We start from the raw sequence: 25,620 nt of genomic DNA, 5'->3' as shown, positions 1-25,620 counted from the left end.
TAGCCAATATCTCGTTTCATGATTTTGTGGTGTCTGCACCGTTCCTCTCTGACCTTTAGGTTTGCTTAGGTTCCTTCTTCTGTTGGCTTCCCCTCATTCTTTGCCCGCCATGTCCTGGAGAAGTCTGATTGCTGCTATTTGGGGGCAAAGAAATGATGAAAATTGCAGGTGGCAGACATTGTCTGTGGAGCGACACCAAGCCTAGTTCTTCTCCTTCACAGGATTGCTATGATCGCTCTGTGTAAATTGCAGCAGTGTCTCTCATTCTTCCTTTAAGCCAGGAGTGGGAAACGCATGGCTAAGGATATGAGGGGAGATATCACCATTCCTAAGATTTTAAACAAATCTAGTCATCTTCATATTAGAAGACTGTTCAGCAAGCATTTGGGGATCTCCTTGGGAGATCTCTTTTCTAACACAAGAAGAAGACTCCAAAAAATTATGGTTCTTTACCATTTACATACGTAAAAGACAGTTTGCACTAGACAAAATTGACGTCTTGTAGTTGTTTTGAGGTTGCGCTAGGACTCTGGGAGACCAGGGTTCAAGTCCTTGCTTAGCCATGGAAACCCCTTTGTGAAGACACACTCTCAGTCTAAGAAGAAGGCCATGGCAAACCTTCTGTGGAAAAAATCTAGTTGAGATATGATGACGATTTTGACAAAATTAATATGACACACTGGTTTAAGTGTTGGTCAAGCACTCTGGGAGATCAGGGTTCGAATCCATGCTCAGTCAGAGAAACCCACTGGGTGACATTGAAAGGACCGCCGTAAATTAGAGTTCAGTTGAACAACAACAAAAGTTAAAGCCACATATACACACAGCAAGTAGAAAAGGAGAGGAATACACAGGCAACTCATCCTATGCAACTACACCGATTTATGCAGCAAGATGACAGTTTTCAGGTATTCCTCATACTATACATTTTGAAGAAATGCTCAAATACCACCTGCAGAAATGCACACCTTTTCACAGAGGCTTCCCACCCATTCTTTTCTATCTGTTGAAGAGAAAAACATTGACTTTTTCCCAGTTCCCATATGAGAATGAATCAACGCAGGATTGATAATCTTGTCTGTGGCCCTCCATTGGTTGGACTACAGTTCCCATTATCCCTGGCCATGCTGGCTGATGGACCATGGCATCCAACAGTAGACCACAGGCTCCAAGTTATTTTATTCCTTTCTTTATTAAAATGTATGGATGGGTGATCACAAAATAATCTTGTACAACCAATAAAGTGGCAAAGACAGCCCCTCTGAAGCCATTGAGACTTCATTGGGAGGGATAGCGGCTGGCATGGTTGCCCCTATGCCTATGTGTATAACCTCTGGATGTGTCTTAGGAGCACCTTCTACCCCTTCCACTTGGTTGGAGAGAAAGAGAGAGAAGTTGGGGAAATCATTCAGGTGTACTCAATAAGAAAATGTCTCTGAAACGCCTAAGAGGCAAGGAGATCTTGGGTAAATGGACTTGAAAGTGATTGCTTCAGACCCATAAGATGCTTTTGTGGAAAGGCCAGAGGACAGTTAACACTGGGAAGGGGGACATTTCTGCATGCCTGAGACCCCATATATGCCATGGAATAGGAACAGGACTGGATTTGGACCCATTGGCTACAACTGTTTCTTTCTGTACCAGAAAATCATAACATCACAGAATCATAGTGTTGGAAGAGACCCCAAGGGCCATCCAGTCCAACCCCCTGCCATGCAGGAACTCCCATTCAAAGCATACCTGACAGATGGCCATCCAGCCTCTGTTTAAAGACCTCCAAAGAAGGAGACTCCACTACACTCCGAGGGAGTTTGTTCCACTGTCGAATAGCCCTTACTGTCAGGAAGTTCCTCCTAATGTTGAGTTGGAATCGCTTTTCCTGTAGCTTGCATCCATTACTCCATTGTCTCCTATTCTCTGGAGCAGCAGAAAACAAGCTTGCTCCCTCCTCAATATGACATCCCTTCAGATATTTAAACAGGGCTATCATATCACTTCTTAACCTTCTCTTCTCCAGGCTAAACATGCCCAGCTCCCTGAGTCGTTTCTCATAGGGCACGGTTTCCAGACCCTTCACCATTTTAGTCTCCCTCCTTTGGATACGCTCTAGTCTAGTTTCTCAATGTCTTTTTTGAATTGTGGTGCCCAGAACTGGACACAATATTCCAGGTTAGGGTTAGATCTGTAGGTGGAACTTTGGGTTAGATTCAGTAGGGCTCTTCTTATATTTTTATTGCTTTAACCCATAAGTATATATAACTAGTGGCTGATGGTTCTGTCCTTCCCTCCAGTGGACAGTGAACAGACTCCAGAAAAGTTCTGGGAACCACAACTCCCAGAGTCCTCTTGGTCACGCTGGCTAGGGGATTCTGCAAATTGCAGCGTCAAAACCACGTCTCCGATAGAAATAATTCCATACCTTCTTTTTGTGCCCAACGATCTGTTCTTCTCTTCCTTCCAGGGACAGTGGCGATGACATCGAACTCGCCTCTTGCACCCAGGGGGCCTGCCTGCCGAGCAGGGTCTCGTCTTGCAGCTGCGAGTTCCTCGCTGATGGTAATAAGACGTTTTTTTAATTAAAAGAAAATAATTTATTATTTTAAATACATCTAACTTCCTTTCCTTAAAAACAGTTGGTACAGCGTCAGCCTTGGTTGGTAGTTGGATGGGAGACGGCCAACGAATATCAGGCTATGTTTCAAAGGAAGGAACCGGCAAAGCCACCTCTAAGGATTCCTTGCCTAAGAAAACCCTAGGAAAATCGTGATGTTGCCATAAATTTAAAGGCAACTTTAAGACACATACACGCACACACCTGTGAGGTTGCCATAAGTCGGAAACGACTGGAAGACACAACAACAAAAAATAGCGTGACCCTCTTTTTGGGACCCTCTCGTGTTTCTTTTGTGTTACCTGAAGATAAGCAATTGCATCTATGGTAAAAAATGCAAAGTGATAAAACAGAACATTTGATGTCTGGGTGCACACATCCCTTTCTTTTGTCCTGCTAGTCCTACAGATACCTGAAGGTTTGAAAGCATTACAGGAACCCAAAAGGGAGGGAAGGATACATGTGTGCATCCCATCAGGATTTGCTTGCTTTGCAGACAAATGAGGAAGCCACCTAAAGTCTTTGCGTATCTTATAAGAATGTGGTTCTTTTCCAGATGTGTCCCGGTTTCAGGACAGATGTGCCAGCTCTGCTGCGCCACCAGACGCCACACCCAACGCTGCCACGGTTATCACAGCCCCACACAGCAGGAGCAGGGACTCTATGGGAGAGTACAGAGCCCATGTGCCTCTGGAGAACTTTCTACAGACATTGGACTCGCCAGCTACCGGGAGCCATGCGGCAGGTACCACATTTCCTTGAAGCAATGTCCAAGGATTTGATTTGCAAAGCAAGAGGCACCTGTGTCACATTGGCCAAAGATATTCTTGAAGGTGACATCTATAAAATACTCAGACATAGCCGTGTTAGTCTGGAAAATAGGTATGCAATGGGATCTTGTAGCACCTTTGAGACTGACTGAAAGAGAGAAGCTGGGAGAATGAGCTTTTGTAGACTTGCACCTATTCCCTCAGATACATTTTCTTCTTTCTTATAGTCTCAAAGATGCTACAAGATCCCTTGGCATGTCTGTAAAGTACGTGAATAGCTAAAGCAGTGAGATTTTCTCACCATTGAACAACAGATAGTAAATACTCTTGTCCCTCCACATGTCAAGGATGATGGGAGTTGTAGCTCTTCACCTCTGGCTCTAACTCACCACCTTGTTATGCAGCGGTGCTGACCAGCTTTGGTCAGTGGTTAATGCTTTTCTTCCAAAGCAGCAGAGTTTCAGAGAATAGACTGAAGACCCTGACAAACTCTCCAAGCCTTCTCACTCTTCTTCCTCAGATGTCTCCAAACTTCTCCAGGATCCTGCTGGCTCTTGTATCTTCACTCAAGACACCAGACAACTCAGTAGTCTTGTATAAAAGATCTACTTTATTCTTCTATATACTATATGCCCTACAAATCACAATCTCTACAATCTCCAACATCTCCAAAATACTCCACTCTACTCCAATCTACTCCACAAAATACATTGGCAAACATAGCAATTATTATAGTCATTGTTAAACACCACCCACCTAGTCAGTTTCCACCCAGTGGGCATGTACATTCATTTGATTGGTTCACATAGTTCAACCCATACTTAAGAATTTCATCATTTCACCTTGTACACTTAATGAATCTCAGGTGTTTCCAATTGTACATTCTATAACTCTGTCCTTGACATTCAAGACTTCTAAATTACATTCGCTTCTTCACCTGTGTAGCTTCTTAATTGCTCTTGCTTAGTCATTGTGACTTTCACATACATGTTTTATTTCTTTCACTGTATGTCCCATGTTGCATTTTCCTTAACACCACATTCACTAGGGTTAGGGGCACAAGACCCCCGTGAATATGTAAAAACTGCAAATAACAAAAACACCATGTTTTTACCTGAGAGGACACCTCTCTAGGAATCTCTAGGTCCTCCGGCACAACTCTGTGGTCAACATCCGACAGACACTGACCATAGAACTGCCCTGGAGGAGCTACAAAGGCCTAGTAGAGTATTCTTTCTAGGGATCTCTAGGTCTTTCAGTGCAACTCTGTGGTCAACGTCCGACAGACACTGACCATAGAACTGCGCTGGAGGAGCTACAAAGGCCTAGTAGAGTATTCTCTCTAGGGATCTCTAGGTCTTTCAGTGCAACTCTTTGGTCCAAGTCCTGACAGACACTGACCATAGAACTGCGCTGGGGAGCTACAAGCCTAGTAGAGTCTCCTCTCTAGGAATCTCTAGGTCTTTCAGTGCGACTCTGTGGTCAACGTCGACAGACACTGACCATAGAACTGCGCTGGAGGAGCTACAAGCTAGAGTAGTATCCTCTCTAGGAATCTCTAGGTCTTTCAGTGCGACTCTGTGGTCAACGTCCGACAGACACTGACCATAGAACTGCGCTGGAGGAGCTACAAAGGCCTAGTAGAGTATCCTCTCTAGGAATCTCTAGGTTTCAGTGCGACTCTGTGGCAACGTCCGACAGACACTGACCATGAACTGCGCTGGGGAGCTACAAAGGCCTAGTAGAGTATCTCTCTTAGACATCTCTAGTCTTTCAGTGCCAACTCTGTGGCCAACGTCCGACGAACACTGACCATAGAACTGCGCCGGAGCAGCTACAAATGCCTAGTAGAGTATTCTCTTTAGGGATCTCTTTCAGTGCAACTCTGTGGCCAACGTCCGACGAACACTGACCATAGAACTGCGCTGGAGGAGCTACAAAGGCCTAGTAGAGTATTCTCTCTAGGGATCTCTTTCAGTGCAACTCTGTGGCCAACGTCCGACGAACACTGACCATAGAACTGCGCCGGAGCAGCTACAAATGCCTAGTAGAGTATTCTCTCTAGGAATCTCTAGGTCTTTCAGTGAAACTTTTTGTAAAAGACGACCATAGAGTTGCACTGGAGGACCTAGATATTCCTAGAGAAAACATATTAATCAAATCCGTGAATAATCAAATCTGCAAATATCAAAGCTGCAAATATGGAGGGATGAGTGTATTTGTCGTTTAGTCCCCACGAAGCAGCAAATGGCTCTGCAAGGGACTTCATGGGTTGCTCACTAAGTTAGGGCACTACCAAGGGAAACATACATATGCATGTATCCCTCACAGGATCCAGACCATCTTATAGCCAAGTTTCCCTCTCTGCTCTCTACTTTCTTGTCCCACCTTTCCTGAGGAAGAGCTCCAAAGCTTGCATGCTTGTGGAATCAGAGTTGTTCCTAAAAAGGGGGGATCACCTGCTTGTGGGTTTTGTTTCTGACTTCTTTTGTGTCTAAACTGTGACAGGGGAGGAAAGTGAGACGGAAGCAGAGGTCAACCTCTTGGATTTCCCTTGGTTCCACGGGACACTGTCGCGGGTCAAAGCTGCCCAGCTGGTGCTGTTTGGCGGAGCCAGGAGCCATGGGCTGTTTGTCATTCGGCAGAGTGAAACCCGGCCAGGCGAATATGTGCTGACCTTTAACTTCCAGGGAAAAGCCAAGGCAAGTGACCGCAAATCTTGCTCTCACCTGGTACTCGGTCAGAAAGCATAGGCCTACACAGGTGCTTGTCTCTTTTCTTGCCATCTTAGATTTTTGGCTTGCAGTTTGGTCTCTTTACACAGCAGGACTACCACCTTGGCAACAACGTCCTTTGGTTTCCTGGCAAATTTGAGTTGCATTTGAGTCAAGAGCTGTCTATAAATAAGTCATCTGGTTAAGCTTGGAAGCATTGCTTTTTGGATCAGATGTCCTAGAAATCCCCATTCGGCATGCCCTTGTGGTCTCTCTTCCATCTCTATGATCCTGTGGTGTGTATGTATTTGTTCTGGGAACAAACTGTAGTCCAACCAACATGCTGTGTGTGTGTGTGTTTCCCACAACAGTCACATTTCCTAGTTCTGAGGAGGAACTTGGCAGCTGGTCTGAGTGAAAGGCATAAAGTATGAGACAAAGAAAGCCTTAGCTTAGACAGCACCCACTAAAACCACAATCTCCACTTTGGCTTGTGAATTGCCTGGCGCCTCGTGCCTGCTAGGCAGAAGAAGAAGGCAGCCAAGATCTTGAGACACATTGGCTCATCTGCTCCATCCGCAGAGACCGAGACAGAGAAATTTAACGGTGGGAATGCCTCAGCTTGCCTTGAAGACAAGATGGCATTTGATCCTCTGCCATGGCTTCAGGTGGTTGGGGAGGGAGGCACCATGTATATACACACAAGGAATAGGTTCGGTGCTGGCGGCTTTGGCATTTACCTTGCTGCTGTCCGGGATCTGTGTATGCATGTGTTTGAAGTGTTATCCAAAACAGCAGCTCTTTATACAGTCTCTCTGCTTTCTTATTCTTATTGAAGACAGGCTCATGCTCTTCCCCCACCTCCATGTGTGTTAGATATATAGTCACTTCTACCAAGTTACTGCTAAATATGGTGCCTTTTCTTTCTCTTTGGAAGCTAGCTGCTGTTTTGTCATCCACAAACCTTTCCCTTTTAGCTTGTTAGAGGACTCTCTTCCTCACAGCATCCTCTAGCTCTAAGAGTTATTTACTCTTGTCTCTACATTGGAAAGAGTAGTTCAGATCAGGTGCCATGTAGAGATGAAGACAGAATGTCCTCCACCAGATCTGGTTTGGAAGAAGAGAAGCTCTCACAGAGGCCTTGTGCTTTGCCTCTTGTGTAAGACAGTCCTTGGAACTCAGAAGAGTCTTTGGTGACTTATCCTTCAAGGAACTGTGGCCTGATACAGACTGCCAAAATAAAGCTGCTTCGGGTCTCTTTGGTGATATGCTATTTAAATGATGCATGGGTCCTAAGAGTCCAGAGGTCGCGCCAAAGCCACACTCCATTTCTAAGCACTGGAGTGCAGCTTTGGTGCAGCTTCCGGATTCTTAGGATGCATGCATCATTTAAATAGCATATCTCTAAAGAGACCCGAAGCAGCTTTATTTTGGCAGTCTGTAACAGGCCATTGATGACTCGATCCAGCAAACTTTCTGAGAATTGGTGAACTGCATGCAACGCAATCCAAAGGAAGCTTTGGGGTTCTCCACCTCTTGTGGCATCATGTCTGAGATTGGACCGGTGGCAGAAGATGGTAGATTAGTCCAGGATTGGACACCCTTTGGCCTGCCAGATGTTTTGGACTACAATTCCCATGGTTCTGTACTGGCCACTGGGGGTTCTGAGAATTGGAAGTACAAGGCATCTAGCCAGCCTACCTGTGCCTTAATAGAGGCCATGTTTTACCTGCAGAAGATTTCAGCTTGTGTTTTTGGCATCTCCAGCTCACAGGATCCCAGGCAGCAAGTAATGTGACAGTAATCTTGCTTTGTCTGAAGCTCTGGAGAGTGGCCACCGGCCAGAGCGGACAACACCGAACTAGGTAGTGGATGCATAATCTGATCTTGTGTAAACCATCTGTAGCTGTAGCTGTCTGTTTGCCCTGTTTCCGTGATTCATTCTGCCTCTGACATGGCAGACGAAGCATGAAGTCCAAGTGTAATATCTTAGATAAGACCAACGCACAGTCTCTTATTCCAATAATATATATAGAAACATCATTATAGAAAGAGAGGTTTCTGTATATATCTGGGATTGCTGCATTGTGCAAGCAAACATTTTCATCTCCGGAGGTTTCCTGCCCTCACAGCTGACCCTACCCACAGGTTTAAGCGCTACTTTTTTGGATGATGTAGTTTAGTTCAGGGCTACTTTTTTGGATGACGCTTCCAGGAATTATGCTGCGCGAGAAGTTTCTGGGAGCTGTGATCCAAAAAAGTCATTTTTCCCAAGCTCTGCCCCTATTTGCTCTAGCGCACATCTCTTTTACATGGCTACTTACAGTGTTCTCTTGCCTGTCCTCCAAGATATGTTGAAATTGCAGAGACTGAAGTATCTGATCGTCATTAAACCCACATATGTGTAATATTTTACAGCATTTGCGACTGTCGTTGAATGAAACCGGGCAATGCCATGTTCAACACCTTTGGTTCCAGACCATCTTTGACATGTTGAGGCATTTTCACACGCATCCCATACCTTTGGAGTCAGGAGGTTCTGCCGACATCACGCTCCGCAGCTATGTAGTGGCACAGAGTCCGTTGCCGGGTAAGTTTAGTTCCGGTTTTTTGGATGTTTCATCTCACCTGGATCTGGACAGAGAGAAGGAACAGTGTTGTTGTCATTTGGCACCTTATCCGATGCTCTGCAGAGCAAGACCAGCAAATAAGAGTCCAAAACCTTACGGTATTTACTCAGCTTCTGTTTAAATTCTTCTTAGTTTTTGACAGTACGTTTAGTTCTCTGTGAATCCCCTTGAGAACCAATTTGGTCAAATGGTGGTCAACCTTATAACGTCGTAAAGAGATGGTTAACCTTGGTGGTCAACTTTGACCACTGTTTGGCCAAAGTGGTTTTCAAGGGGATTCACAGAAAATGAAACACACTGTCAAAACCTAAGAAGAAACGGAAGTAATCTATATTGCAATTAAAGTACCGTTGGTGGAAAGTATTTTAATCCTGGTAACCTCAAGGCTAGATTACTACACTCTGCGCGTAGTAGGGCTGCCCTTAAAGCTGGCTCAGAGTTGTAGTTGATGCAGAAAGCTTTGGCTGGGCTTCTAAGTGGGGCAACCTACCAGCAGCACATAAAGTCTGTGCTGAAGGAATTGCATTAGCTGCCTATCGATTATTGGGCCAGGTTTGAGGTTTTATTTGGGGCCTTGTCTATTTGAACCACCACATTTTTCTTTAAAGACACATTTGTTCCTTGAGGTCATTGGAAGCGGTCCTCTGGCAGGGCACATATTCCTGAGGTCTGTTCCATATTCATTCAGAGCAGGGCCTTCAGTGTCATGGCTCTCTAGAATTTGACATTCGTCAGCCCTTTTGATATTTTAATGCATGTTGAAGATGTCTTTATTTTTTCAAGCCTTCTTTGTGAGGTTCAACCTACCGCCTGGTCTGTGGCCCACATAAATGCATTATTGCAGGTATACCTCAGTTCACAAGGTAGATCCTGGGCATTACTTCTCTAATCAGAATTTGGGAACCAGGGGCAAAAATAAAATACATCCCTTTAGTTTACTTGTGAATGAATAAATGAGTAAGGCTGAGATTTCCCAGGAGTGCAAAAACTGCTCTGTCCTAGCTTTCACTGATGTTCTCTACTTCCATTTCAGACGTCAGTCCCTCCTCGGCGGTGGCCTCCCAGCAGCCCCTGTGCCGAAATGACCTCCAGTCTCAACACTACTTCTCCAGCTTCGTCCCCGTCACCTTTCAGCCAGCCTCCCCTTCGGAGGGCACCACCTCTTCCTCTTCCTCCTCCGCCAGCCATTCGCTCTACCATCGGATGGAAGGGACCCTCAGCGCCCGGAGCCGGAGCAATAGCACAGAGCGCCTCTTTGATTCCTCTGCTGTGGGGGCCGAGGATTACCATGAGAGCGAGGGCTCCCGCAGCAGAACCAGAGCCGTGGAAAACCAATATTCTTTTTACTGATTGCGCTGCGGGGAGTTATGGTTTCCCCCCCTTCCTTCCAGCGCTCTGGCGTTTCCTCCTTTTGGAATGGCTGCTTTTGGAAGACACTCCGAAGTGGCTCCTTTCACATCTCAAGAGTTGTCAGCATTCTCTGAATGTGTCCGTGTGGCACCTCCATGTCTGTGGCCTGCAAAGTGTTTTTCTCCCTTATTTCTTTCCATTGTACAAACTGAAGGCTTCCCCTTTCTTTTCCAAGCATCCAAACGGATAGCACACTGCTGGTGGGTTATACCATTAAGAAAATAAGTGGAACACAGCTGTTGTCTCTTACTTGTCCTCTGGGTAACTGAAGACTGAATACGGAGTGAGGAGGAAATGCACTACTCTTTGGTCTCTGTGGGGTTGAGGCCTCTTTGCTTTCCATCTGTCTCCACCTAAAGAGTCTCAATGAGTTGGAATCAGGACAGTTTGTAACGTGTGTGTGGGAATCAGGAGCCAGTTTTTATCAGATCACTCTTGGCTCACCATAGTTTGCATTCAGGGGGCCCCAGCTGAGAATGCTTGCAAAAGAATGGTTTCGTGGTCCGGCGGTCCTCTCTCCCTGTAAATTGGTCGGGTTCTTGATATTCATTGTGCCAACTCTTCCTCCAAGTCCTTTCCCTTTAGAACCAAAATACCGTGTGCTTGAAAGAGAGACACATACATTAAGTGCATATAAGTGAAGCTGCCTGGCCTGCAGGCAGACCATAGGTCTGTGTGGCCTAAGAGTGGGCAAACTCAAAAGATTCAGGGCCCAATTCCCATCTGGCAAGGCAAGAGTAGTGTTGCATTGTATTTTAAGAGCAAAGTACAGCTCCTAGGACCTTCTAGGAGCAGCAGTTCTCCTCTTCCTGACAGAAATGGTATTTCTGTGTGCCTGGGAGGATCTAGAGCCCAACCAAAATAGGTGTGGGAGCCATGGTGCAGGTGACATGGTGCTTATCCATGGTGTAACTAATCGTATGAAAGGCAGAAGCTCTCCAGAGAGTGGCATCAACTGTACTGCCTTCTCTTAGCTGGGTGCAGCAGGGCTGGCAATGGGATAAAAGGCAGACACCTTTTTTGCACACTTAATTGGCACAGTTTCTTCTCAGCACAGAGCTATGATGTCCCCATTTTGCACAATTACTAAAGCAGCCCTTTATCATTACTTCCTCCCTCAGTGAAACAATTCTGTTTTCTGTCAAAGAGGAACACTGTTGTTCCTTTGAACGGGACAAATCTTGGTTCTGACGCAAATTAAATCACAGTGCAAGGCTCTTGTGAGTCATTGGAGATTGCAACATTTGCTTTTCCAGAAGTGTCACTTGATCTAAGAGAATGCGCTTTGCTGCTTGGGAAGAGGCAGTCTTCACTTAACAAAAATATAGTTGTCTGGTTGCATTCCTGCTTGACTTACATAGAGAGAATGACTGGAGAGTTAAGTATGGGACTAGGAATGAAAAATTGGGGGAGCACTGAAATAAAGTTAATGTGCAGAAAGGAAAAGATACACAGCCAAGTGGCGTCAAACATGCATTTAGGGTGAGAGTCTAAAACCGGTGGGCAGCGAGTGAACCTTAACATCAACACATTTTAGCATCTGTGTGTAATATTGAAACGGTGATGAAACCACAGAACTGTTTGAGACTCATCTTTGGAAAGTTCATTGTTTGTTGTGTACGTCATTCCTGACTTATGGTGACCCTAAGGAAATGGGGTTTTCTTGGCAGAATTTATTCAGAGGGGGTTTGTCGAGACCCGAGACATGAGAGTGTGACTTGCCCACAGTCACCTGGTGGGTTTCCATTGGCGAGCTGGGATTCAAACCCTGGTCTCCCAGTGTCCTAGTACAACACTCAAACCACTACACCATGCTGCACTTGAGATGTTTACTTGGACATGAGTCCTATTATAGAATCATAGAATTGTAGAGTTGGAAGAGACCACAAGAGCCATCCAGTCCAACCCCTGCCATGCAGGAACTCACAAGCAAAGCATCCCCGACAAATTAGGTTCAGTGGTGGCCCTTGCCTGTGTTTAAGGATTGCAGCCTAAGTTTGGGGGCTATAAAGAAATTCAAGATTGCCAGAGCTAATGACAAAGCAGCACATCTTTACAGAAATGCTTACTCTAGTGATTCATGCATGACCAAAAGCTGAAAAAAGACCATAGCTGTTGGGTCACTGTTGCTGCAGAGGCGTCAGCCTGTAGCTTCCTATTTTAGATTTCAACCGTGCAACCTGCCAGTATTTGGTCGCAGTTTCAATTGCATATCAAGTCAGTTGGCGACCAGAACAGCTCCAGTGTGCTTTCGGAGCGTACAAGCATGAAATTAAATGTCAGGCAACCATATGGAAAAGCAGTAGTTCCAGATGCTGGGCTGGATCCAGATTTAATTATATGTAGGGCAGACTCACGGAAATCAAGGGCAATGAAGTAACTTAAGTTCTGCTTGGGGTACAATGATGTCTTGATTCATCCCTTAAAAATTGGCAGGGCCTGATAAGTTTCATATGAGCCCTGGGAGTATTCACAGAAGAGCTTGGGAAAATGACAAGGAAGGCCTAAATCCAAGTGATGGCTACCCATTGAATAGACCCACTGAATCCGTGGCATTTACATAAGTGCAGGAATTAGCCAAGCAGTGTCCACCAAAGAATACCAAGTGCTGCAGGATATATCTCAGAGGAAGGAGCTGGCAAGACCACCTCTGAGTACTCCTGGCCTAAGAAAACCCTGTGAAATTCACACACTAATTTGGATTTTGGACTACAACTCCCAGCCAGCATGGCCTCCTTCCCATGCTGGTATGGTTAGTAACCCAGTGGAAGAAGTACTACTTCTCTTTGCTGTGGTTTATTGATTTATAAAATATCACAGAGGATCCTGGAGGGAAGCTGTGTCTCTTCCTTTCTCGCAGGGAGACATTTGCATAAGCAGCATTTCTTCCTTTAAAAAGAAGAAGGGGAAAACCCGAAAGGAGGCATCTTTCTCAGAAGATCAGTGGTGCTTCCTTACCTTTTGGGAGATAATAGTCAAAAGGCCCTGTTCGGTTCTTCCATCTTGTCTCCCTTATCAGACCAAAGAAGCAATGGGAACCCACCGGAGAGGTACGAAGGGCAGATCTTGTCTGAATGCTTCTAAAAAAGAGAAAGGCACAGTTAGTCAATGCAAGCCTCATCTAGAAAGAAAAGGGGAAATTGCCACTCTCTTAAGGTGAATTTTGTCATTCCCGTAGCAAGAAAACTCAGCTGTTCCACACAAACCCAGCAAAAGTATGTAGAGAGACCCTGGAGCACCTTTGAGACTCACTGAAAGAAAGAAGTTGGCAGCATGAGCTGCCCTAGACTTCAGTTTCCTTCCTACAAAAGCTCATGCTGCCAACTTCTTTCTATCGGCGAGTCTCAAAGGTGCGCCAAGATATCTACATACCGATACTACAAACTAACACGGCTATATCTTTGAACTCTAAGCAAAGGCATTGCAGCCACATCATCATAAAAGAGGTATAATATTTTGCTACATGGACAATGTGCTACAAAAGGACGCTGCGGTGGATGCTTCATATGCACACAGTCTTTTCCCATCTCTTTCCCTGCACCAGAAATGGATGCTTGAGAGTCTTTGGGGGAACAGGGGATCCTTTCCATTTGGGGGGCATCCTTCTCAACAGAGATTCGTCCAGTTGAATAATTTCCATTCTCCTGTGAAATGAGTAGAGGAATAGACGTTACTCCATTCCTTTTGACTCCTGTGCCAATAAGAACCAAGGCCGGAGAAAGCAGACCGAAAGGAGCAACGGAGCGAAATGTTAATTTGTAAATAGGGTTTTAAAAAAAGAACGTGAAGTGTGCCGTGGAAGACGTTTTCTTTACAAAACTTGTAAAAACTGGGGGGGGGGGAATAGTGGCATCATGGCTTCCTTTTTTCTTTTTTTGGTGGGGAATAAAATTCTAAACAAACCAGTGTACTGGAAATAACTGATCTTTTTCTCCCCAGCAATATTAATGAAGGATCGAAGTCACTCCAAATCCAGGGCAATGGGGCAGAGTTTGGGGGAAAGGACCATTCCATGAGTCGGATATGGAAACGATTTAAACCTCAGGTTGAGACGGAGTGTCTTTTCAGAGCTTTTGGCATGCTGGGGTGCCTCCTGTTTAAATGATCTAAAAGGCCTGAAAAGAAAAGTACTGTATAAAAGGACCAGCAAGAAAGGACTGTGTATCTATTTTCACATAGGAAAATGCTGTATTACACTCGCAGCATTAAAGGGAGGAAAGCAGGGGGAGGAAATACAATAGAATGATGCTGAACTGTCCCATTCTGGATGTAAGAAAACTTCCTTTGCAAAGTATTTGAAGGGATGTAGAATCCTAGAGTTGGAAGAGACCCCAAAAAGGGCCATCCAATCCAACCCCATTCTGCCATGCAGGAACTCTCCATCAAAGCATCCCCAACAAATGGCCATCCAGCCTCTGCTTAAAGACCTCCAAAGAAGGAGACTCCACTACTTCCCTTCAGACGTCGGCATTCAACATACATATGGACTCATGTTCCATACATACATGTTCCATACATATGGAAGATGCTATTAGGATACCAACCAACGTGACTCTGCTTGTATGTTGATTATCATGTGTGATGAAAACATCTGGAAGATATACAAGTCTTTGGTTATTGGATGTGAAGAGGCAACTGCAATGGGGAGGCATTGGGTAACGCAGCTGCATTTTCTGGCCCCAGTAGGCTCTCTATTTCCCTTACAACAAAACTAAAGCAAGCTCATGTGGGGAAACATCCTCAGAGAGTGACCCTTGGAAGCTTATTATGTCAGAGGTGTTGTGATTTCGCATTAAGGGTATCAGGAAAGCTCCAAAATAACTGATGAATAGTAAGAGTAGATCAAGAGGAGAAATAGTACTACTATATTCAGCTTTGGTCAGGCCTCACCTGGAATACTGTGTCCAGTTCTGGGCACCACAATTCAAAAAGGATGTGGAGAAACTGGAGCATGTCCAAAGGAAGGCGACTAAAATGGTGAAGGGTCTGGAAACCATGGCCTATGAGGAGAGATTTAGGGAGCTGGGGATGTTTAGCCTGGAGAAGAGATGGTTAAGAGGTGATATAATAGCCTTGTTTAAGTATTTGAAGGGATGTTCCAACTGAGGTTGGAGCAAGCTTGTTTTCTGCTGCTCCGGAGTACAGGACCCAGAACAATGGAGGCAAGAACCAGGAAAAGAGATTCCACCTCAACATTTGGAGGAACCTCCTGACAGTAAGGGCTGTTTGACAGTGGAACACACTCCTTCCTCGGAGTGTAGTGGAGTCTCCTTCTTTAAACAGAGGCTGGATGGCCATCTGTCAATGGGGATGCTTTGATTGAGAGTTCCTGCATGGCAGAATGGGGTTGGACTGGATGGCCCTTCTTGGGGTCTCTTCCAACTCTATCATTTCACGATCCTTTACCGCCTTTGCAAAGGAAGTTTCCCTACATCCAGAATGGGACAGTTCAGCATCACTCATTTCAAATTAAGGGGCAGCCCTTACCCATATGGGGCATATTTTAAAACACTAATTCTAGTGACTGATCAGACTAATTGCCATTTTATAGGTCTGCTGGTGCCCTCTGATGGACAAAATAGGATTGTTCAAGCGAATGCGATTCCAAACTCTGGATTTATATTGCAGAGCGTGGAGGCAATTATAGTTCCCTGAAACATTTTGCGTCCCTTTTTGCAGGAGCAGGGAATTCCCTTTCCCAACTGTTTACCCAAAAAGACCAGGCGGGTCTGGGTTACGAAACCCTAAATCACAAAAGCAAAATGAACAAAGCCCGACTAAGGCAAATGGATTTAATTTGTATAATTCGGAACGCAGCGTTGGCATTGCCCCAGGGGTTTGGAAGCCGTAAAAACAATATCCCCAGCCAGCCCTGTTTATAATTGTAGTTATTAGTGAAGGAACAGTGCCCATCGCAGAAACATGGCAAGCTCAAAGAGGCAGAACGACGGCGGCACATTGCTGCATGGCTAGTTTGGTACGGTCATGCAAGATTTTAAAAAGGTTTTTGCCTTCTGGGTCTGGAAACTCTGCTAGGATTTCTGTGTCGGTCAGGCTACGTCTTAAGAAGGGCAGCGGATGTCCAGGGCCCGGGAACCAAGATCATGAGCGATGTGGAAACCAAGTACCAGGAGAACAGTTGGAAGAACTGGCTGTTTTTGGCCTGAAAAGACAATATCATGTGCAAGCATTATGTGCGTTGTATGCCTTCAAGTCATTTTGGACTTATGGCAACCCTAAGGCAAACCTATCCTGGGGTTTTCTTGGCCAGGTTTGTTCAGAGGAGGTTTGCCATTGCTATCCTCAGAGGCTGAGGGGGTGCATCTTGCCCACAGTCACCAAGTAGGTTTTCACTGTTGAGCTGGGATTCAAACACTGGTCTCCCAGTGTCTTAGTCGGACGCTCAAACCACAACACCACACTGGCTCTGTACATTATAGCAATCTTTAAAAAGAAGGGGAGACCAAATTTGTTATTTGTTTGATCCAAAGAGGAAGAATACAAGGGCAGGAGCAGGACGGAATTGGGGACGTTCTTTTTGAATTCCCTGGTGCTATCAAACGTTTGCAATATGGTCCCTAGCGCCCTTTCCTTTCCTGAATCCTGCTTGCACCTCTGCAATTTCTACTGGCCAGAGGTGGCGGGCAACACTGAAGTCAGTTCTCACAGAGAAAATGGTAGTGTCACCATAGATGACACTTGTCGCCACTGCGCAAAAGGAGGCAAAACAAGGGGGTCCCTCCTTGTGAGACCGTTTCACCAAGAACACCCTTTACGTGGGACAGCTCAAAAACTAACAACTAGAGACTGGGAGGCCAGACAGAAAACATGTCAGATGAAACAAGCATAGTTAGAAGCAACACTACCCATGTGACTGGAACATGGAACGTGAGAAGCATGAGCCAGAGAAAGCTAGACATAGCAAAGAAGGAAATGGAAGGGATGAATACAGTGGTACCCCGGGTTACGAATTTAATTCGTTCCGCCGCCGCGTTCGTAACCCGAAAATCTTCGTAAGCTGAAAAAGCCATAGGCGCTAATAGCGAAAGCCGTGATTTCGTGTGAAATAGCGCCGAAAAGCACCAAAAAATTTTTCGTAACCCGAAATAACCTTCGTAACCCGGAACAGTTTTTTTCAATGGATTTTTTTCGTAACCCAGAAATTTCGTAAGGCGGCGCATTCGTATCCCGGGGTACCACTGTATAGCAATAGTAGGAGTGAGTTAAAATGGATAGGAATGGGTCACTTTGACTCAGGAGGATATCACACGACTGAAATTGGAAGTATAATCCAGTGTTGTCCTGAACGCAATCATGCGTATTCACGTTATTACGCGAAAGGTTACCACACAAAATCGCTGGCAGTCTGAACGCATTCCAAACACAATCACGCGTCAATCCACAGTTAAGTAATTTTGGTGAACTATTGAAGTCACAAGCCCTATTCCTAGGCAACTTCGCACTCAGTGCGCTGTTGTTTGGTGTGAGGTGCATGTCTCTTTTGGTCCTGGTTCCAATGAAGCCACACTGCAATTCCGTTTCAATTTTGCTTCCGCTTGTCCTTCAGCATTGCTGGAGGGGCCTGCTAATGAAGAGGCATGGACCTGGAGCTATTGGATAACCATTATATTCATGTTTTAACGTTACAAGAGTGAATATATGCTCATTTTAGCATGTTCTTTCAACTATTCCAACCTCTTCCAACCTCTTTTGTAAATTGTGGGGTTCCTTGGTTCCTCTCTCTTACTCACCTAAATGCACTGTGCTCCAGTCATCTGGAGTTGCACTGAGCATGCGCAAGGGTGCCAATTCACAATTAAGAACCCACCAATGTGATGGCTCACTGTGCGCAGAATCTGGGTTGCGTTCTGGGAGGCCATTACACCAAATTTAAGGTGTGATAAGGAATCGCGTAATTGCGTGAATTTTTGAATTGACTTCACTATCTTCTCTTTAGAAATGGAGAGCCTCCCGTCCCGTTTGATAAACCAAAATGGAAAACGAAAACCACCACTGTACCAAAATATGACCTGAGTAACGTTTCGGAAGAAGAATTCAACGGCAATGTAAGAAACAAATCTAATGCATTAATATTCAGAGTCATTAACTCTTATCAATAGATAGATAGATAGATATAGACAGAGAGAGAGATCCCTCTAGAGGAAAAGGGGAGTGGTCAAGGATTTAATATTAATATTCATGAGCCCTTAGGGATATATGCTTCCTTCAGGAAGGGAAAAGAGGAGTGGGTGGCACTTTACTGTTAATATTCATGAGTCCTTACAAATATATACAGAGATAGATAGATAGATAGATAGATAGATGTAGATATTTCTCCCACAGGAGAAAAAGGGGGAGTGGACGGGGTCTTAATATTCATATTCATGAGTCCTTATGAAGGAAAAGGGGGAGTGGGCGGGGTCTTAATATTAATATTCATGAGCTGTTATGAATATATATATATATATATATATGCCTCCCTCAGGAAGAAAATGGAGAGTGGGCGGGGCTTTAATATTAATATTCATGAGCTGTTGTGACTCTATGCCTCCCTCAGGAAGAAAAGGGAGTGGGTGGTGTTTTAATATTCATATGCTCCTATGAGAATATATATGTATTTATATAGACTAGAGAGATTTATCCCTCAGAAGAAAAAGGGGCGGGGTTTCCATATTCATATTCATGAGCCCTCATGAATATATGCATGAATGAGGAGGGTGGAAAGGGGGCGGAGCCAAAGCAGGAACTGCAGCCTACCTATTCACAGAGGAATCCCCGAAGGGGCGTGGCCGAGGCGGGAGTGGGCGTGTGCTGCCGCGCGGCCGTCGCCCTCGGTGACGTCATCGGTCGGGGCCGCGGCCTTTGGCGCAGGGAAGGCCGGGATGGCGGCGGGGACGACGCGTCCCTCTCGGCCCCGGAAGGAGCCCCAGCCCTTGGTCATCCCCCGCAGCGCCGCCGAGGAGCAGCGCCTCAAGCTGGAGAGGCTCATGAGGAACCCGGTGAGAGGGGTGTGGCTTAAGGAGGGAGGGGCGTGGCCGAGGGAGGGGCCTATGCGTCACATCCCCTCCCCTCCAGCCAAGCACCACAGCACCCAGAATCCACACTGGGCCCTTGGACGGATTTTGGACTACAACTCCCAGAAGCCTCAGCCACCTTGGCCAATAGGCTGGGCTTCTGGGAGATGGAGTCCAAAGTCCCTTAAAGGGCACTGCTCTAAAGGAAAGGAGAATCAATGCCCATAGGTAGCCATTGGAAAATAGGGAAAGATGGGGAATGCTTGCCCAGAGGGATGCACAGGGAAACAAACGTTGGAGATCTTGCCTATGTTGCCTTATGGGAAAGTCATTCCCAATGATTCCCTATGGGCAAGTATTCCCCAATGGTTCCCTATGAACAAGTCATTCCCAGTCTTTCCTTATGGTCGCTTATGGTTTCTCTATAGGCAAGTACAGTACTGTCATTGGTTTTACTAAGTCCCAGGCTGCCCGGTCCAAGCCCATCCTGCCATGCAGCAATACCTAGACTCCCAAAATCCTAGAGTTGGAAGAGACTTCAAGGGCCATTCAGCCATGCAGGAACTCTCCATCAAAGCATCCCGACAGATGACCATCCAGCCTCTGTTTAAAGACCTCCAAGGAAGGAGAGTCCACACTCTCTGAGGCTGCAACTTCTACTCTTGAACATCAGGAAGCTTTCCCTAATGTTGAGGCAGAGTCTCTTTTCCTGAACTAGACAGGATCCTAAAGAGTAAAGATACGCAACCGAGCGCAAAAGCCAGAAACGTCCCAGCCACTGTATTCATGTACGGATGGATGTGAGAGCTAGACAGGTGAGAAATCAGATTGAAAAGACTAATCCATTTGGGATGTGGTGCCGGAGAAGAGTGTTGAGGATCCTCTGGACGGCCAAAGAGACCAACAAACGCTTCCTTGAACAGATGAAGGCTGAACGCTCCCTGGAAGCTTGAAATGGCAGACCAATGAGATGTTCCTAAACGCCTCTGAGAGGGAACCGGTCACTTAAAACGGTGGCAGGACTGTCTGGCGACGGTTGAGATTGCCCTCCTGGTAAGGAGGGATCAGAGGGGTTTCATGCCAGATACCTGACCTCTGAAGAAGCAGCTAGGAGAGACAGAGAGGATCGTGAAACTACTCATGGTCATGTTATAGGTTACCACCGTAAGGGAGGTCAGCAACACTGCTAACATCGCCTTGGCACAGACTTTTGAATACAAACTTTTTCCCCTTCTCTTTCAGGGACCAATAAATTGGGACTCATTCACATCCCGTTTCCTTCTAGCATAAGTGGGAGCAAAAGTGGAGCAGCTGCCATCACTCCTAGCCACCGGAGTGTATGTAGTCCAGCGGCAACTGAGGGTCAAGCTTTGCCCAACGTTGTCCCAAATACTGTGCCCATATGTGACCGACCCTTTAGATCCTCTTGGCACCCGCTCTGAGGGGATTCCTCGACATGAAGCTGCCTCCCTCTGTGTATATCCAAGAAGATCCTAATGAAGCCTCAGTTAGTAGAGCAAGTAGTAGCAACTACATTTAGAGCAGCGGTTCCCAACCTGTGGGTTGTGACTCCTTTGGTTTCACCGGGGTCACCTAACACCATCGGAAAACACATACTATTCCCGATGGTCTTAGGAATATATTGTCTCACCCGAAACCTCCCAGAGGAGGCTCCCGGTTCCTGTTTGCAGGTTTATGGGGAGGAAAGATATCCCTTGTGTTTCGTTGAGGCTCCCTGCTGTTGTTCAGATCTAGATTTCAAGCGCTGCGGGGGGGAAATGTTGTCTGTAGTGAAAGCAATTGTTCGTGGAGGGAAGCATCCGGATGTTGCTCTTTTCTCGCCGCAGGATAAGACGGTTCCGATTCCCGAAAAGCTCAACGAGTGGTCACCCCGTCCACCTCCAGAATTTGTCAGAGATGTTATGGGTGAGTTGCTATTTTGCCTCCTGTTCTTTCCGAGAAGGTCCTTGTAGCAGGGAAGGGGAATTGGCTGGGTTCCTCTTGTATTTGTGGGGAGCAGAGGAGGTTGAGTAAGGGCAGCAGAGGCGGCTTGAAACTTGCTTCCAAGATGATGTGGAAGTCTCTTCGCGAACCATTTTGCACTCTGCTGTTCGCCGTAAACAAACCACATCTACGTTTCACCGGTTGTTGGGCGATTAGTCCTCTGACTCACTTTTGTGCTTCTGAATCCCCGCGTTGGGAGATAAATGTCATGTTTATGGGTATAAATACAGAGATTCAGGAAAGCGAATGATTCAAGCTTCAACTAATAGCCGCATTGGCACAGAGAGATGGCGAGGAAGCACACCGGCAAAGAAGGAATATAACATCCCAGGCTTACAGTCTTTACCTTAGGACACAACTGCCATGCTGTCCTCGCTCCTGATGAAATGAAGGGGTCTGTGTGTATGGAAGGGTATATCACTTCTCTCAAGTAACATTGCTATTCAGGGATTCCCTTTCATTTTCGCTCAGCAATTGCGTTGTTTGGTTCCCAAATGCAGAATGCTCTCTTTAGTAAAATGTACAGTATGAGCTGGGCCCCTGTACTCCGGCTGAAACGCTAATTGCATTTTGTTGCCACTACAGATGCTATGTGTCTGAAGGTATCTTTGCCTCTAGCATAGTTAAGGAAGAGATTGTGTGTGTTTGGAACACTGTTATTTTTAACAGAGGTAACACTAAAATAGCAAGATCACTTTGTGGAGAGGCATGCTGTTCTGAACCTACCCACACATCTGAATCAAAACAATAGGCAATGCTGGCCCTATGCTAACATCTGAACCCTGCAGACATAGTGGATAGCTATGTGGGAGTGAGGTCTTGGTTTTCTCCATCACAGCCCTCTAATGGGCAACTCGTTCCTCTCCAACAGACAGGTCTTTTTGGTATCCTGGCCAAAATTGTGACCAGAAGTGATACCCAGCTGCCATTTTGGCTGAGACATGGTTCAAAAAACATGCATTACGGGGATGTGACTTTTGAAAGGTGTTAGGAGGGTGAAGCAGGTGTATCTTCTGAAGTGGCTGGAGTGTGTTTGGTGCAGTTTTGGTACAGATATCACCCCAAAATTGCACAAAGAAGTCTGTTAAGTCTGTGTTATCTGTTGCCCTCCCTGGCAGGATCCAGCGCTGGAGCCGGCAGCGGAGAATTCCATGTCTACCGACACCTTCGGCGAAGGGAGTATCAGAGGCAAGATTTTATGGACGCCATGGCTGAGAAGGTCAGGAGATTTCTCCACTAACCCTTTCATCTCCCAGTTCGTTTGCATATGAAGCTTTTCCCGCTGGCTTTTGATCTGCTGGTCCCTTGGGTCTTCTTTGTTCAGCCAGCCTGGTTTGGGTTGCTGTAGGTGCCCAGGGAGTATTCAGGATACCCATGTTCCTGGGGTTGAATAACTTGGGCAGCTGCAGGGGATCGTGATGAAAATCTTTTCTTGTGCTTGTTTGCAGCAAAAGCTGGATGAGGAGTACCAGAAGAAGCTGGAAAAGAACAAGATGGTTGCAGAAGAACAGACGGCCAAGCGACGGAAAAAGCGGTACGGCCAGTGGATTTGGGTGGCCTTCTCCAGGGAAGAAATTCCTGTTTGCATGCTCAGCTCTTTGGTTTCCCTCCCTTCAGTTTGTTCAAGTAATGGGATGAGTAGGTTGGCAGTTAAAAGGGAAGTAGAAAGTACTGTAGCTGACATAAAGAAGGGTTTGGTTCAAGTCCCCTGCTATGTTAAGAGATAAGCACAGGTTACCATCTAATGTGGGCTCTTGCTGGAGAATGCTTTTGGTTACAGAGACAGATAGAAAGAACTTTCCTTCCCGGTGACATTTTATTTTAAGAGACTGGGCCGTAGGAGAATGTGTGGCCTGGGGTCCTAATCTGCCCTACAAATATTCCTCCTCTGGCCTATTGGAAATGTCTCCTGTCCTTACCTACCCCGGAGAGAAAATGGAGGCAAGAACTGTTGATGGGATGCTTGAAGTTTAAGGTCAAGCGCGGAACTCGGCAGCCTCTGGTTCTGACCAAGACCTTTTTCAGGTCTGCTTTTCTTACAGAGAAAATAGATCAGGTTTCAGAGTGATTAGGCACAATATTTGGACAACTGTGTGACTTTGGTCCCTTGCCTTCTGCCCCTTCAGTGTCTGAATTTTCAGAAGACAAAGATGATTCATTTGGTGTTTTTTTTAATCCCTCTCGTGCTTTCCTTGCAGCCAGAAATTGAAAGAGAAGAAATTGCTGGCAAAGAAGAGCAAACTTGAGCAGAAGAGTGAGAATGCAGGTAAAGTGTCCAGACAGTCACTTTTCCAGACTCTAGTCTATCTTCCACAGAGCCCCTTAGGAGTGTCTTAGAGGGAACAAGAAGGGAAAAAAGAAGAGGAAGGGAAAGAGATAGTGGGAAACCTCTATGGAGGATCTGAAATACTCTGGGCAAGGACAAGCCATGGCAAAGTAGCGGCCACCTGTGTAGGGAGCGAGTCTCTACTGCGATTGCAGTCAAATAGCAAAGATTCACACATGAAGGGATCTCCAAACACTGAGAGGCTGAGGTTGCAGGCAAGACGCCTGCTTCCAAATTTGAGTCTGCAGGGGAAAAGAGCTGTAGACTGGTGATGAAAAATGTATGGCTCATCTACTGCGGTTGGACTCCAGCTCCCACAGTCCCTCACCACTGACTGATGAGAACTGGAGTCCATCCACATCTAGAGGGACCACTCTGGTTATAGACCTCAAAGCCCACAGTGGCCACAAGTCAGCTTGCCTCTCAAAATGAAGAGGCCTCTCTCAAGACCACTGCCGCACACAGAGGCTGGCATCCTGTTAGTGACATGCGCACAATGTGTCAGCTGCACTGTGTATGTGGGGTGAAATATTTGCCCCAATGAAAGAGATGCATTCTCCTGACAGTGGCAGAAGTAGAGTTGCGCATACTGCAACGTTGCGTGCCGGGGCTGTGTGCTGCAGTTGTGCATTGTAGTTGTGCTTCGTGCACCGCATACTGCCCAAGAGTACCTGATGTTTAGCATTGCTTTTCTGCATGGTAGTGCCGGTGTAGTGTGTCTCTGCTTGCGGACATTTATGTTGTGCTGAGGGGATGTTGGATTGCAGCCATTGACCACAATCTTAGAGAGGTCTATTGCTGCCACAGAGGGTCACTCCCTGCTTGTGGAAGAAACTAGATTAGATGGATAGAAGCCTCTGGCATTTCACAAGCAGGCCACAAAGCAAGACCTTTCCCTTTTCTCCTGCTAGTACATACTTGGGCCTCTGTGGAGATTCCAGTTCCTGGTTCATGGATGTCCATTCATTTAATCCCAGGATACCTGAAGGACCGCCTCTCCCCGTATATTCCGTCCCGCACCCTCAGAACATCCGGGCAGCTATTACTGAAGGTGCCGGGCGCTAGGCTCTCTTCCGTCACAAGGCGGACCTTTTCCATCGCCGCCCCGGCCCTTTGGAACACGCTGCCCGCCGAGCTCCGCTCGACTACCTCCCTGGCCCAATTTAAAAAGGATCTGAAGACCTTTTTATTCCAGCAAGCGTTCCCCCCATAAAAATCCTAAGGGCCTCCCTCCTCTTCCGTGGCCATGAGGATGGGCTAATGGGGCTTGTTGTTTTTATTTTTATTATACAATGCTCTGACTTGTTTTTAACCTATTGTATGTATAATGTATAATGTATGTAAACCGCCCTGATTCAAGGAAGGCGCGGTATATAAATAAAACTTTTATTTATTATTATTTTAATCTCCATCACAATATCTTCTATGTGCTTTTCTTTTGCAGCAGCAGATTCTAACCCTTCTCCAAAGCAGCAGACCAGTGAAGAAGAGGATGAGGAGGTGTCCGAGGAGGAGGAAGAGGAGAAGGATGATGCTGAAGAGCCCAGTTTTGTGACGAAGAGATGATGGGGACGGCACTGTGCATCACCTCCAGCTGCTGTTGAGGAGCCTGGCTTCTGAGCAAGAGGCTTCCTTGCGCTGGTTTGGACTCCGTCGCGATAGAGGAGTGGCTGTGAGAATCCCACTGTGGGTGCTGACACCGGAGCCAAGTCAAACTGAGAGCCTTGCTTCCAAAGCTTGCTTGCATACAACTGCTGTGCAGTCTGCTTCAAGGGTTTCTGGGGAAAGAGGACAGTTTTGTTCCCCGGTGACCCTCCAGTTCTTCTCACACTGCTTCCAAACAGGGCCTCTCTGAAAGTTAATGCTTTATCCATCTGCGTCTTCCTTATACTGCTCCCGAGAGGCCCAAGTATGCAAATAGGTTTCTCTGGAAGAGTGTGAACTTCACTTTTAGGCAGAAAACAGTCTGGACATCCTTACAGGAGAGGAGCAAGCCTATTTGGGAGTCTCTGTTAGGCTTCTCTTGCATTTCCGCTGCAAGCTGTGTTTTACCATCACTGTATGAAGAGCTCTCTCCACTTCAGAAATGTGCTGCCAACCTCCATTTTACAAGAGTGCTGATTAAAAAAGAGGATACATGA

General features: G+C 46.2%; 2 protein-coding genes across 6 annotated transcripts in view; both read left to right on the top strand.

The window, feature by feature from the left end:
* SH2B2 (SH2B adaptor protein 2) overlaps positions 1-11,813 on the top strand; it is a 34,586-nt gene extending 22,773 nt beyond the window's left edge. For 3 of the 4 annotated variants that reach the window (XM_042442703.1, XM_042442704.1, XM_042442699.1), the window contains 5 exons: positions 2,462-2,556; positions 3,168-3,356; positions 5,890-6,083; positions 8,514-8,685; positions 9,759-11,812. In XM_042442703.1, the coding sequence (XP_042298637.1) occupies positions 2,462-2,556; positions 3,168-3,356; positions 5,890-6,083; positions 8,514-8,685; positions 9,759-10,075 (967 nt within the window). In that variant the 3' untranslated portion in view covers positions 10,076-11,812. Of the gene's footprint in view, positions 1-2,461; positions 2,557-3,167; positions 3,357-5,889; positions 6,084-8,513; positions 8,686-9,758 lie in introns of all 4 variants that reach the window. The other variant, XM_042442700.1, reaches the window with a different exon arrangement.
* A 7,155-nt stretch (positions 11,814-18,968) lies between these two features.
* On the top strand, positions 18,969-25,620 carry PRKRIP1 (PRKR interacting protein 1). 2 transcript variants are annotated; one of them, XM_042442854.1, is made up of 6 exons: positions 18,969-19,134; positions 20,997-21,075; positions 22,272-22,372; positions 22,602-22,687; positions 23,352-23,419; positions 24,927-25,620. In XM_042442854.1, exons 1-6 carry the CDS (start codon positions 19,018-19,020, stop codon positions 25,043-25,045), a joined length of 570 nt encoding a protein of 189 aa, XP_042298788.1. In that variant the 5' UTR covers positions 18,969-19,017; the 3' UTR covers positions 25,046-25,620. The 2 variants fall into 2 exon arrangements, with proteins under 2 accessions (XP_042298788.1, XP_042298787.1); XM_042442853.1 differs by having other exon boundaries at positions 18,971-19,134; positions 24,924-25,620.

This window comes from Sceloporus undulatus, chromosome 11, assembly GCF_019175285.1.
Source record: "Sceloporus undulatus isolate JIND9_A2432 ecotype Alabama chromosome 11, SceUnd_v1.1, whole genome shotgun sequence".
NCBI classification, from domain to species: Eukaryota; Metazoa; Chordata; class Lepidosauria; order Squamata; family Phrynosomatidae; genus Sceloporus; species Sceloporus undulatus.
The sequence above is the reverse complement of the archived record's forward strand: the minus strand, read 5'-3'. Positions and strand labels throughout refer to the sequence as shown.

Bases quoted from the DNA above. Each gene is read 5' to 3' on its own strand.
- PRKRIP1 (XM_042442853.1), top strand. From the start codon at position 19,018: ATGGCGGCGGGGACGACGCGTCCCTCTCGGCCCCGGAAGGAGCCCCAG. The intron at 21,076-22,271 runs GTGAGTTGCTAT...CCTCCCTGGCAG, and splicing joins ATTTGTCAGAGATGTTATGG to GATCCAGCGCTGGAGCCGGC. The intron at 22,373-22,601 runs GTCAGGAGATTT...GCTTGTTTGCAG, and splicing joins TGGACGCCATGGCTGAGAAG to CAAAAGCTGGATGAGGAGTA.